Source organism: Schistocerca nitens, unplaced genomic scaffold, assembly GCF_023898315.1.
Source record: "Schistocerca nitens isolate TAMUIC-IGC-003100 unplaced genomic scaffold, iqSchNite1.1 HiC_scaffold_466, whole genome shotgun sequence".
NCBI lineage: Eukaryota > Metazoa > Arthropoda > Insecta > Orthoptera > Acrididae > Schistocerca > Schistocerca nitens.
The window spans coordinates 1,910,216-1,925,562 of NW_026045999.1; the positions used below are offsets into that span (position 1 = coordinate 1,910,216).

Consider the following 15,347-nt stretch of genomic DNA (forward strand, 5'->3'; position numbering starts at 1 on the left):
TTCCTGTGGAGGAATCGGTTGACCTATGACCTTGCGATCAAATGTTTTCGGTTCCCATTGGAGAGGCACGTCCTTTCGTCTGCTAATCGCACGTTTTTGCGATGCGGTCGCACAACACATACACTAAACTTATTACAGTGAACAGAGACGTCAATGAACGAACGGACAGATAATTCCTGTGGAGGAATCGGTTGACCTATGACCTTGCGATCAAATGTTTTCGGTTCCCATTGGAGAGGCACGTCCTTTCGTCTGCTAATCGCACGTTTTTGCGGTGCGGTCGCAAAACACAGACACAGACACTAAACTTATTACAGTGAACAGAGACGTCAATGAACGAACGGACAGATAATTCCTGTGGAGGAATCGGTTGACCTATGACCTTGCGATCAAATGTTTTCGGTTCCCATTGGAGAGGCACGTCCTTTCGTCTGCTAATCGCACGTTTTTGCGATGCGGTCGCACAACACATACACTAAACTTATTACAGTGAACAGAGACGTCAATGAACGAACGGACAGATAATTCCTGTGGAGGAATCGGTTGACCTATGACCTTGCGATCAAATGTTTTCGGTTCCCATTGGAGAGGCACGTCCTTTCGTCTGCTAATCGCACGTTTTTGCGATGCGGTCGCACAACACATACACTAAACTTATTACAGTGAACAGAGACGTCAATGAACGAACGGACAGATAATTCCTGTGGAGGAATCGGTTGACCTATGACCTTGCGATCAAATGTTTTCGGTTCCCATTGGAGAGGCACGTCCTTTCGTCTGCTAATCGCACGTTTTTGCGATGCGGTCGCACAACACATACACTAAACTTATTACAGTGAACAGAGACGTCAATGAACGAACGGACAGATAATTCCTGTGGAGGAATCGGTTGACCTATGACCTTGCGATCAAATGTTTTCGGTTCCCATTGGAGAGGCACGTCCTTTCGTCTGCTAATCGCACGTTTTTGCGATGCGGTCGCACAACACATACACTAAACTTATTACAGTGAACAGAGACGTCAATGAACGAACGGACAGATAATTCCTGTGGAGGAATCGGTTGACCTATGACCTTGCGATCAAATGTTTTCGGTTCCCATTGGAGAGGCACGTCCTTTCGTCTGCTAATCGCACGTTTTTGCGATGCGGTCGCACAACACATACACTAAACTTATTACAGTGAACAGAGACGTCAATGAACGAACGGACAGATAATTCCTGTGGAGGAATCGGTTGACCTATGACCTTGCGATCAAATGTTTTCGGTTCCCATTGGAGAGGCACGTCCTTTCGTCTGCTAATCGCACGTTTTTGCGATGCGGTCGCACAACACATACACTAAACTTATTACAGTGAACAGAGACGTCAATGAACGAACGGACAGATAATTCCTGTGGAGGAATCGGTTGACCTATGACCTTGCGATCAAATGTTTTCGGTTCCCATTGGAGAGGCACGTCCTTTCGTCTGCTAATCGCACGTTTTTGCGGTGCGGTCGCAAAACACAGACACAGACACTAAACTTATTACAGTGAACAGAGACGTCAATGAACGAACGGACAGATAATTCCTGTGGAGGAATCGGTTGACCTATGACCTTGCGATCAAATGTTTTCGGTTCCCATTGGAGAGGCACGTCCTTTCGTCTGCTAATCGCACGTTTTTGCGATGCGGTCGCACAACACATACACTAAACTTATTACAGTGAACAGAGACGTCAATGAACGAACGGACAGATAATTCCTGTGGAGGAATCGGTTGACCTATGACCTTGCGATCAAATGTTTTCGGTTCCCATTGGAGAGGCACGTCCTTTCGTCTGCTAATCGCACGTTTTTGCGATGCGGTCGCAAAACACATACACTAAACTTATTACAGTGAACAGAGACGTCAATGAACGAACGGACAGATAATTCCTGTGGAGGAATCGGTTGACCTATGACCTTGCGATCAAATGTTTTCGGTTCCCATTGGAGAGGCACGTCCTTTCGTCTGCTAATCGCACGTTTTTGCGATGCGGTCGCAAAACACATACACTAAACTTATTACAGTGAACAGAGACGTCAATGAACGAACGGACAGATAATTCCTGTGGAGGAATCGGTTGACCTATGACCTTGCGATCAAATGTTTTCGGTTCCCATTGGAGAGGCACGTCCTTTCGTCTGCTAATCGCACGTTTTTGCGATGCGGTCGCAAAACACATACACTAAACTTATTACAGTGAACAGAGACGTCAATGAACGAACGGACAGATAATTCCTGTGGAGGAATCGGTTGACCTATGACCTTGCGATCAAATGTTTTCGGTTCCCATTGGAGAGGCACGTCCTTTCGTCTGCTAATCGCACGTTTTTGCGATGCGGTCGCACAACACATACACTAAACTTATTACAGTGAACAGAGACGTCAATGAACGAACGGACAGATAATTCCTGTGGAGGAATCGGTTGACCTATGACCTTGCGATCAAATGTTTTCGGTTCCCATTGGAGAGGCACGTCCTTTCGTCTGCTAATCGCACGTTTTTGCGGTGCGGTCGCAAAACACAGACACAGACACTAAACTTATTACAGTGAACAGAGACGTCAATGAACGAACGGACAGATAATTCCTGTGGAGGAATCGGTTGACCTATGACCTTGCGATCAAATGTTTTCGGTTCCCATTGGAGAGGCACGTCCTTTCGTCTGCTAATCGCACGTTTTTGCGATGCGGTCGCACAACACATACACTAAACTTATTACAGTGAACAGAGACGTCAATGAACGAACGGACAGATAATTCCTGTGGAGGAATCGGTTGACCTATGACCTTGCGATCAAATGTTTTCGGTTCCCATTGGAGAGGCACGTCCTTTCGTCTGCTAATCGCACGTTTTTGCGATGCGGTCGCACAACACATACACTAAACTTATTACAGTGAACAGAGACGTCAATGAACGAACGGACAGATAATTCCTGTGGAGGAATCGGTTGACCTATGACCTTGCGATCAAATGTTTTCGGTTCCCATTGGAGAGGCACGTCCTTTCGTCTGCTAATCGCACGTTTTTGCGGTGCGGTCGCAAAACACAGACACAGACACTAAACTTATTACAGTGAACAGAGACGTCAATGAACGAACGGACAGATAATTCCTGTGGAGGAATCGGTTGACCTATGACCTTGCGATCAAATGTTTTCGGTTCCCATTGGAGAGGCACGTCCTTTCGTCTGCTAATCGCACGTTTTTGCGATGCGGTCGCACAACACATACACTAAACTTATTACAGTGAACAGAGACGTCAATGAACGAACGGACAGATAATTCCTGTGGAGGAATCGGTTGACCTATGACCTTGCGATCAAATGTTTTCGGTTCCCATTGGAGAGGCACGTCCTTTCGTCTGCTAATCGCACGTTTTTGCGATGCGGTCGCACAACACATACACTAAACTTATTACAGTGAACAGAGACGTCAATGAACGAACGGACAGATAATTCCTGTGGAGGAATCGGTTGACCTATGACCTTGCGATCAAATGTTTTCGGTTCCCATTGGAGAGGCACGTCCTTTCGTCTGCTAATCGCACGTTTTTGCGATGCGGTCGCACAACACATACACTAAACTTATTACAGTGAACAGAGACGTCAATGAACGAACGGACAGATAATTCCTGTGGAGGAATCGGTTGACCTATGACCTTGCGATCAAATGTTTTCGGTTCCCATTGGAGAGGCACGTCCTTTCGTCTGCTAATCGCACGTTTTTGCGGTGCGGTCGCAAAACACAGACACAGACACTAAACTTATTACAGTGAACAGAGACGTCAATGAACGAACGGACAGATAATTCCTGTGGAGGAATCGGTTGACCTATGACCTTGCGATCAAATGTTTTCGGTTCCCATTGGAGAGGCACGTCCTTTCGTCTGCTAATCGCACGTTTTTGCGATGCGGTCGCACAACACATACACTAAACTTATTACAGTGAACAGAGACGTCAATGAACGAACGGACAGATAATTCCTGTGGAGGAATCGGTTGACCTATGACCTTGCGATCAAATGTTTTCGGTTCCCATTGGAGAGGCACGTCCTTTCGTCTGCTAATCGCACGTTTTTGCGATGCGGTCGCACAACACATACACTAAACTTATTACAGTGAACAGAGACGTCAATGAACGAACGGACAGATAATTCCTGTGGAGGAATCGGTTGACCTATGACCTTGCGATCAAATGTTTTCGGTTCCCATTGGAGAGGCACGTCCTTTCGTCTGCTAATCGCACGTTTTTGCGATGCGGTCGCACAACACATACACTAAACTTATTACAGTGAACAGAGACGTCAATGAACGAACGGACAGATAATTCCTGTGGAGGAATCGGTTGACCTATGACCTTGCGATCAAATGTTTTCGGTTCCCATTGGAGAGGCACGTCCTTTCGTCTGCTAATCGCACGTTTTTGCGGTGCGGTCGCAAAACACAGACACAGACACTAAACTTATTACAGTGAACAGAGACGTCAATGAACGAACGGACAGATAATTCCTGTGGAGGAATCGGTTGACCTATGACCTTGCGATCAAATGTTTTCGGTTCCCATTGGAGAGGCACGTCCTTTCGTCTGCTAATCGCACGTTTTTGCGATGCGGTCGCACAACACATACACTAAACTTATTACAGTGAACAGAGACGTCAATGAACGAACGGACAGATAATTCCTGTGGAGGAATCGGTTGACCTATGACCTTGCGATCAAATGTTTTCGGTTCCCATTGGAGAGGCACGTCCTTTCGTCTGCTAATCGCACGTTTTTGCGATGCGGTCGCACAACACATACACTAAACTTATTACAGTGAACAGAGACGTCAATGAACGAACGGACAGATAATTCCTGTGGAGGAATCGGTTGACCTATGACCTTGCGATCAAATGTTTTCGGTTCCCATTGGAGAGGCACGTCCTTTCGTCTGCTAATCGCACGTTTTTGCGATGCGGTCGCACAACACATACACTAAACTTATTACAGTGAACAGAGACGTCAATGAACGAACGGACAGATAATTCCTGTGGAGGAATCGGTTGACCTATGACCTTGCGATCAAATGTTTTCGGTTCCCATTGGAGAGGCACGTCCTTTCGTCTGCTAATCGCACGTTTTTGCGATGCGGTCGCACAACACATACACTAAACTTATTACAGTGAACAGAGACGTCAATGAACGAACGGACAGATAATTCCTGTGGAGGAATCGGTTGACCTATGACCTTGCGATCAAATGTTTTCGGTTCCCATTGGAGAGGCACGTCCTTTCGTCTGCTAATCGCACGTTTTTGCGGTGCGGTCGCAAAACACAGACACAGACACTAAACTTATTACAGTGAACAGAGACGTCAATGAACGAACGGACAGATAATTCCTGTGGAGGAATCGGTTGACCTATGACCTTGCGATCAAATGTTTTCGGTTCCCATTGGAGAGGCACGTCCTTTCGTCTGCTAATCGCACGTTTTTGCGATGCGGTCGCACAACACATACACTAAACTTATTACAGTGAACAGAGACGTCAATGAACGAACGGACAGATAATTCCTGTGGAGGAATCGGTTGACCTATGACCTTGCGATCAAATGTTTTCGGTTCCCATTGGAGAGGCACGTCCTTTCGTCTGCTAATCGCACGTTTTTGCGATGCGGTCGCACAACACATACACTAAACTTATTACAGTGAACAGAGACGTCAATGAACGAACGGACAGATAATTCCTGTGGAGGAATCGGTTGACCTATGACCTTGCGATCAAATGTTTTCGGTTCCCATTGGAGAGGCACGTCCTTTCGTCTGCTAATCGCACGTTTTTGCGATGCGGTCGCACAACACATACACTAAACTTATTACAGTGAACAGAGACGTCAATGAACGAACGGACAGATAATTCCTGTGGAGGAATCGGTTGACCTATGACCTTGCGATCAAATGTTTTCGGTTCCCATTGGAGAGGCACGTCCTTTCGTCTGCTAATCGCACGTTTTTGCGATGCGGTCGCACAACACATACACTAAACTTATTACAGTGAACAGAGACGTCAATGAACGAACGGACAGATAATTCCTGTGGAGGAATCGGTTGACCTATGACCTTGCGATCAAATGTTTTCGGTTCCCATTGGAGAGGCACGTCCTTTCGTCTGCTAATCGCACGTTTTTGCGATGCGGTCGCACAACACATACACTAAACTTATTACAGTGAACAGAGACGTCAATGAACGAACGGACAGATAATTCCTGTGGAGGAATCGGTTGACCTATGACCTTGCGATCAAATGTTTTCGGTTCCCATTGGAGAGGCACGTCCTTTCGTCTGCTAATCGCACGTTTTTGCGATGCGGTCGCAAAACACATACACTAAACTTATTACAGTGAACAGAGACGTCAATGAACGAACGGACAGATAATTCCTGTGGAGGAATCGGTTGACCTATGACCTTGCGATCAAATGTTTTCGGTTCCCATTGGAGAGGCACGTCCTTTCGTCTGCTAATCGCACGTTTTTGCGATGCGGTCGCACAACACATACACTAAACTTATTACAGTGAACAGAGACGTCAATGAACGAACGGACAGATAATTCCTGTGGAGGAATCGGTTGACCTATGACCTTGCGATCAAATGTTTTCGGTTCCCATTGGAGAGGCACGTCCTTTCGTCTGCTAATCGCACGTTTTTGCGATGCGGTCGCAAAACACATACACTAAACTTATTACAGTGAACAGAGACGTCAATGAACGAACGGACAGATAATTCCTGTGGAGGAATCGGTTGACCTATGACCTTGCGATCAAATGTTTTCGGTTCCCATTGGAGAGGCACGTCCTTTCGTCTGCTAATCGCACGTTTTTGCGATGCGGTCGCACAACACATACACTAAACTTATTACAGTGAACAGAGACGTCAATGAACGAACGGACAGATAATTCCTGTGGAGGAATCGGTTGACCTATGACCTTGCGATCAAATGTTTTCGGTTCCCATTGGAGAGGCACGTCCTTTCGTCTGCTAATCGCACGTTTTTGCGGTGCGGTCGCAAAACACAGACACAGACACTAAACTTATTACAGTGAACAGAGACGTCAATGAACGAACGGACAGATAATAGCTATGCAAAAATAAAGAAAGTAAAATTTTCACGTGAGGGAAGACTTGATCCAAGGACCTCTCGATCAGCAGCTACTCACGCTAACCACAAGACACAGACACTAAACTTATTACAGTGAACAGAGACGTCAATGAACGAACGGACAGATAATAGCTATGCAAAAATAAAGAAAGTAAAATTTTCACGTGAGGGAAGACTAGATCCAAGGACCTCTCGATCAGCAGCTACTCACGCTAACCACAGGACCACAGCGCTCCTGAGTTCCCAATCTCCTTGATGTTGCCTATCTTGCCCATGGACTACTCAGTTTGTATATTTTGCTTATTTTTTCACAGTTGCACACAACTTCTTCCTGTTTTCTTAATTGATCTGTGTTCAGTTTATCAAGGCCTAGCCACTGTGACAACTTATAACTAAATCTGAGGGGGGTGCGATGGGGAGGTTCCCTTGTAAGAGTCGAAACATGTGAAGTAGTTGAAGCTGCAACTGCTAGATGGCAGCACCTACTGCAGCTGTAAAGGGTGGCCACAGATGTCACTACAGTGCATGTTACACGAGGGTGGCTCCAGACGGTACCACATTGTCTGAGAGTGTTAAATGGTTTTTACAGGGCTGTTTTTCCAGCGAGTGGTTGCACCCCTCTGTGCCTTCGTCCAGAGCAGTAGGCTATCTCGCCGTGGCTACGGTACGCCCTGGAAAAGAACCGTATTACACGATGGGCCTAAGCCGCACACCTATGCACCAGTGCGCAAAGCGTGCATATCTGTAGTGCAGGCTGGATTGCGTAGACCTATTACACCATCCACGCGGGGTACACCTGATCTCTTGTAAAGTCGCGCGGGACAAAGGGGACTGTGTAATATATTGGGACGTCATTCGTTCAAATTATTTATGTGAGCTCAAGTTCCCGTTTAATGTTGTTGTTGTGGTCTTCAGTCCTGAGACTGGTTTGATGCAGCTCTCCATGCTACTCTATCCTGTGCAAGCTTCTTCATCTCCCAGTACCTACTGCAACCTACATCCTTCTGAATCTGCTTAGTGTATTCATCTCTTGGTCTCCCTCTACGATTTTTACCCTCCATGCTGCCCTCTAATGCTAAATTTGTGATCCCTTGATGCCTCAAAACATGTCCTACCAACCGATCCCTTCTTCTAGTCAAGTTGTGCCACAAACTTCTCTTCTCCCCAATCCTATTCAATACCTCCTCATTAGTTACGTGATCTACCCACCTTATCTTCAGCATTCTTCTGTAGCACCACATTTCGAAAGCTTCTATTCTCTTCTTGTCCAAACTAGTTATCGTCCATGTTTCACTTCCATACATGGCTACACTCCATACAAATACTTTCAGAAACGACTTCCTGACACTTAAATCTATACTCGATGTTAACAAATTTCTCTTCTTCAGAAACGATTTCCTTGCCATTGCCAGTCTACATTTTATATCCTCTCTACTTCGCCCATCGTCGGTTATTTTACTCCCTAAATAGCAAAACTCCTTTACTACTTTAAGTGTCTCATTTCCTAATCTAATCCCTAATCTAATTCCCTCAGCATCACCCGATTTAATTTGACTACATTCCATTACTCTCGTTTTGCTTTTGTTGATGTTCATCTTATATCCTCCTTTCAAGACACTGTCCATTGCGTTCAACTGCTCTTCCAAGTCCTTTGCTGTCTCTGACAGAATTACAATGTCATCGGCGAACCTCAAAGTTTTTACTTCTTCTCCATGAATTTTAATACCTGCTCCGAATTTTTCTTATGTTTCCTTTACTGCTTGCTCAATATACAGATTGAATAACATCGGGGAGAGGCTACAACCCTGTCTCAGTCCTTTCCCAACCACTGCTTCCCTTTCATGCCCCTCGACTCTTATAACTGCCATCTGATTTCTGTACAAATTGTAAATAGCCTTTCGCTCCCTGTATTTTATACCTGCCACCTTCAGAATTTGAAAGAGAGTATTCCAGTTAACGTTGTCAAAAGCTTTCTCTAAGTCTGCAAATGCTAGAAATGTAGGTTTGCCTTTTCTTAATCTTTCTTCTAAGATAAGTCGTGAGGTTAGTATTGCTTCACGTGTTCCCGTTTAATAAGAAACTGTTTTTATCATTATTTATTAACTAATTATTATTCTCTTATGTAGATTACTACTGTTTTGAATTACAGATTCAACGGTTAATTTTATATTATGACACTTGGTTACAAAAAGCACTCCGTCTTCAGGCCACGAGTGGCCTACCGGGACCATCCGACCGCCGTGTCATCCTCAGTGGAGGATGCGGATAGGAGGGGGTGGGGTCAGCACACCGCTCTCCCGGTCGTTATGATGGTATTCTTGAGCGAAGCCGCAACTATTCGGTCGAGTAGCTCCTCAGTTGGTATCACGAGGCTGAGTGCACCCCGAAAAATGGCAACAGCGCATGGCGGCTGGATGGTCACCCATCCAAGTGCGGGCCATGCCGGACAGCGCTTAACTTCGGTGATCTCACGGGAACCGGTGTATCCACTGCGGCAAGGCCGTTGCCCACTCGGTTACAAAGGTATATGTATTTATACAGCATTTTACACATGGAGGGACCCACTTGTTTTTGCAGCTATTGCCTTGGCAGTGACAGTAAATCTACAGGTTAGGACAGAACGACGACGAAAACGAAAAGCCTGAGGTTGTTGAGTTCGACCCTGGCAGAAAAGAACGGACGAAGGGAGGGGATTTTATTCACTGCTTATGAATGAACTGAGTCTCGAAGGTCCGCAAGAATTTCGAAACTTAGTGTGGATGGACATTGCCTGTTTCGAGAAGCTGCTGTCTTTGATAGAAATTGAAGTAACAAGTGTGACACGGCCGTTAGGGAGGCTGCCTCACATTCTCAAGAATTAAATCCTATATTTATACGTTTTGTGATCATACCAGCCTAAATCACGAATAAAATACCGATAAAAGCCCTGTTCGTTGCAGGCTGGTTGTAACGTTACGTTTCCTGGCTACTTTCTACCCAACCACTGCCACTTTCTACTTTCTGGAACGCTGAAATAACGCAAGAGATGCAGTCAAATCAAACGTGAACTTTCGTAAGTAAGGCATTACGATACAAATCGAAATTCACCGTGTAACGTTATACGCATATTATTCAGAAAGAAACGATTACCGACGTACCTTATTATGATACAATGGATCATACATACACCTTTCCTCGCTATATGCCTGAATTAAGGAGAGATTGTACCTTCGTAGGCGACAAAATATAAAAACATATTTTTTGCTCATAAACACTCCTTGCAGTGTATTTTACTAGAGAAATATGTTTTCTAAGGGCATTTTAGCCATTAAAGGCTTTAAATATTGATTTACATTAAGAGCAGCACATGTTGCCGGGCCCCCCTTTTACCTTCTATCAACTACTTGAACTTCGCCGGCCGCTGGTGACCGAGCGGTTCTGGCGCTACAGTCTGGAACCGCGCGACCGCTACGGTCGCAGGTTCGAATCCTGCATCGGGCATGGATGTGTGTGTTGTCCTTAGGTTAGTTAGGTTTAAGTAGTTCTAAGTTCTAGGGGACTTATGACCTCAGCAGTTGAGTCCCATAGTGCTCAGAGCCATTTGAACCATTTGAACTTGAACTTCAAAAAGCTAATTTGCTGATTTGTGAAAATATTTCGTGCTCACAATTGGCTGCCCTGCTCGCGCGCTACATTCACTTGTTTCTTGTCCTTCCAGAACACAAATGAATCATTTAACAGTGTCATATGGTCTAGAATTCTTGAAACTGTATTTGTAGGTAAAGATACATTGAATTTGGGGTTTATGAAGCAGTTCTTTCACTTAATGGTGACAATGTGGGGAGAGTTAGGCTGCTTCAAGAGATAGGCGTACAACCTGCGGAAAATATGGTGATGCCATCTACCGAATCGGATGCTGTCCGTGTGAACAAAGCAGACTACGAAGGCAAGAACGCACAAAAGGAATGCTAAGAGAGCCAGGGAGGATGAAGAAAATGCAGTTGACCCAGGATATGGCGCAGGGATCTTCTGAGGTCAGCAACAAAGTATGTTCACATTTAAAGCCGGATTCCCGACGTTTTACTTTTTTAATGATTAGGTACATTTTTTTCAGGAACTTACCGTCATAGAGCAGTGAAACTTACACAACTTACAGAAACTGGGCTGAACATCAATGATGCATGTTTAAAAGAAGTTCAGTTTAAAATTGTAGAAATTATGAATTAATACAGCTTAAATATGTGGAAAAAATTTTACAACTCGCAAAAAATTCTCTGAAAAATAAATTATGCAAGCGACTCATCTACAAAAATAGGTCAATGGAGAGAGACTCTTCCTCCACCAGCCATTAAAATTTTATAACGTTGTCATTGACAAATTTAATATTGTAAGTACGAGGATCACTCCAAAAGAATTGCACATTATTTTTTTAAAAATCCATCTTTTATTCTACTTGTCTGAAAGTTTTACAGTGTGTAGATACATCCTTTAGGAACAATATTTTCGTTTCTCCATATAATTTCCATCCCTTTCACGCCATCTTGGAACCAGCGCCTGTATACCCGCACGCTAAAATTCTGGACCAACCTGTTGGAGCCACTTTTTGGCACCGTGCACAAGGGAGTCATCGTCTTCAAACCTTGTTCCACGAAGAGAGTCTTTCAGTTTCCCAAAGAGATGATAGTCACATGGAGCCAGGTCAGCACTGTAAGGTGGGTGTTTCAGTGTTGTCTATCAGAATTTTCTGATCGCTTCCACGGCTTTTTGACTGACATGTAGCCGTGCATTGTTGTGCAACAGCAAAACATCCTGCATTTGCCGATGTGGTCGAACACGACTCAGTCGAGCTTGAAGTTTGTTCAGTGTCGTCAAATATGCATCAGAATTTATGGGGGTTCCACTTGGCATGATGTCCATAAGGAACTGTCCTTCAGAATCGAAAAACACCGTAGCCATAACTTTTCCAGCAGAAGGTGTGCTTTTGAATTTTTTTTTTTTTCCTTGGGTGAATTTGCATGATGCCAGTCCATTGATTGCCTCTTTGTCTCTGGTGAAAAGTGATGGAGCCACGTTTCAGCACAATTCTTCCAAAAAATTCATCTCCACCATTCTCGTACGGTTCCAAAACTTCGCTCATTCACTGTGATGTGTCTGTCAGCAGTCACCGATTCATTAACGAAAATCTGATATTAGCCTCCAGCCACCTAACAATAAGCAACTAACAAGCAGAAAGCTCTGCAGTACCCCCTTCTGCGCATGCGTCAATTATTGCTGCCTGGTGCGCATGCGTGGATTGACAGTAGATTAGGACTGCTCTCTGTTCTGGTGCACGCATAATGTGTCTGCTCATTTTCGTAGTTTCACCCTGTAATGGTACTTGAATTACGTAACAATTACGGCACCTCACCTCAACCTCTCGATACCAGCAATATTCTACTGTGTTTCTGTAAAATAGTTAACATACTTCTGTGACAACATTCAGACTTGATTTCATTAATGTAGAGGTACTTCGATACATCGATGTGTACATATTGCAATGATATTATTCTTATGTGTATTCTTTCTTTTGTGACTATGATAGTTGACATACTTGTAACTCTGGTTTTTAGGCACGTAAGCGGTTTTTAGGTAGTCAAGCTTTGGTCGTCATGTTAAAAAGACGCAGATTGTAGTCAGTTTATGAAATGTGAACTTTAACAGTGAGGAAGACATTTTCAAGTATGTTTTACATTGTGAAGTGATGTTTTGGAACGAGTTACGTGATATTGCAACAAAAGTAATAAAAAAGAAGTGTAACTTTTTTACATCACCATTGTCCTAATTTGCAAAAGTTTAAACTTCAAGAATGGTTTATGAAACACATCTATAAAACTTTTGGATATCGCAGAATAACACCAAGGCCTCTTTGCATCCGAGCTCGGAATCATCACTACCAAAATTTTCGACCGTTGAGCCATGAGTTCACAACGAGACCAGTGTGAGAAACACGAAAAGATGAGTGCCTAGTTTATCCATTATTTCAAGAAATGACTTTATTAATTGTGCTCTAATGACACCTGCCACATAATATAACTTTGTTGTTGCCCGAAAATGCAATATTTAGCAGCTTGAGCAACACCACAATCATAATTAATTTTTGACCTTTGTTGTGGAAGGGTTGTTAGAACCCTTCCTGCCACTAGATCGCTGTTGCGGTATACCAGTACATTTTGCGGTGCATCGTTGATGTGGTGTGTGTGTGTGTGTGTGTGTGTGTGTGTGTGTGTGTGTGTGTGTGTGTGAGAGAGAGAGAGAGAGAGAGAGAGAGAGAGAGAGAGACAAAGGGGGGGAGAAGAGGTGAGTAACAGTGAGAGAAGGACGAGAGAGAGAGAAACAGAATGAGAGGGAAAGAGTGGCAGTGTGAATGAGAGTGAGGGAGAGTAGGAGGTGGAGAGTGAGAGGTTGACGCAGGAGTTGGGCAGGCGGCTACCTGGTGTCAGAAGCGCTGCGGCGCCGGCGTGGGGGCGTCGCCGGCTGGCACAGCCGAGGCGGCCTTGCTGGCAGCCCTGGGGTCCTCTGGAGTCCACACCTTTGCGAACATCAGCCCGGCGGCGGTGGGCGTGCGCTCCGACCGGCTGCTCGACCACGATAGTGAATGCGCCGTGAACGGGCAGCCGAAGCCTCCTGTAAGGTACAGCAGATCATACAGCGCAATTATTATAAGGAGACTCACTGCTTTGCTACTGTGTTCCCACTCATATGTGAGGGATCAAAACCCCCCCATCCACTTCACCTCCCTTCCCACACAGACGCACATACAGACACAAACACCTAAGTCACAGCAAACAATGACACTCGACAAAACTATGAAAAACACCTTGAGAAATGCATGCTTCAACATAAATGGAGATCAAATGAAACTATATGGTTCCACAGACCTTTTCAGGTCTCAGACATGTATGATGTACAAGGGGCGTGTGAAAAGTCTGTGCAAAAATAAAAACCACTTACGTGTTTGGGGTAAAACTTTTTTATTTTTCGACATAGTCTCCTTTTAGGCCTATACACTTCGTCCAATGCTGTTCTAATTTGAAACTTCCTGGAAGATTAAAACTGTGTGCCGGACCGAGACTCGAACTCGGGACCTTTGCCTTTCGCGGGCAAGTGCTCTACCGACTGAACTACCCAAGAACGACTCACGCCCCGTCCTCAGAGCTCAGTTGGTAGAGCACTTGCCCGCGAAAGGCAAAGGTCCCGAGTTCGAGTCTCGGTCCGGCACACAGTTTTAATCTGCCAGCAAGTTTCATATCAGCGCACACTCCGCTGCAGAGTGAAAATCACATTCTGGAAACATCCCCAGGCTGTGGCTAAGCCATGTCTCCGCTATACCCTTTCTTTCAGGAGTGCTAAAGGTTTGCAGGAGAGCTTCTGTGAAGTTTGCAAGGTAGGAGACGAGATACTGGCAGAAGTAAAGCTGTGAGTACCGGGCGTGAGTCGTGCTTCGGTAGCTCAGTTGGTAGAGCACTTGCCCGTCAAAGGCAAAGGTCCCGAGTTCGAGTCTCGGTCCGGCATACAGTTTTAATCTGCCAGGAAGTTTCATATCAACACACACTGCGCTGCAGAGTGAAAATCTCATTCTGGCTGTTCTAATTTGTTGACCCTTTCTGACTAATAGCAACTGCCCAAGTCTGCAAAATAGCTATTAGCTGCTGCAATCACCTCCTCGTTTGAATAAAATCTCTGTCCCGCCAGCCATTTCTTCAAATTGGGAAACAAATAGTAGTCCGAGGGAGCCACGTCTGGAGAATGGGGGGATGTGAAACGAGTTGGAATCCTATTTCCATTAATTTTGCGAGCACAAATGCTGAGGTGCTGGTGCATTGTCGTGATGGAAAAGGACTTTTTTGCGGTCCAGTCACCGACGTTTTTCTTGCAGCTCGGTTTTCAAACGGTCCAGTAAAAAATTGGTTCAATGGCTCTGAGCACTATGGGACTTAACGTCTAAGGTCATCAGTCCCCTAGAACTGAGAACTACTTAAACCTAACTAACCTAAGGACAGCACACACATCGATGCCCGAGGCACGATTCGAACCTGCGACCGTAGCGGTCGCGCGGTTCCAGACTGTAGCGCCTAGAACCGCTCAGCCACCCTGGCCAGCTGCGACCACAATTGCTGAAGTGTCTGCTGATGCATTGTCGTGATGGAAAAGCACTTTTTTGCAG

General features: G+C 45.1%; 1 protein-coding gene across 1 annotated transcript in view; it reads right to left on the reverse strand.

The window, feature by feature from the left end:
- The window catches only part of LOC126232183 (pancreas transcription factor 1 subunit alpha-like), a gene marked incomplete at its 5' end in the record, with an annotated part of 100,025 nt that overhangs the window by 17,682 nt on the left and 66,996 nt on the right, over window positions 1-15,347 (reverse strand). The window contains one exon of the mRNA XM_049942475.1: window positions 13,614-13,807. Within this exon, the coding sequence (XP_049798432.1) occupies window positions 13,620-13,807 (188 nt within the window). The remainder of the gene's footprint in view (window positions 1-13,613; window positions 13,808-15,347) is intronic.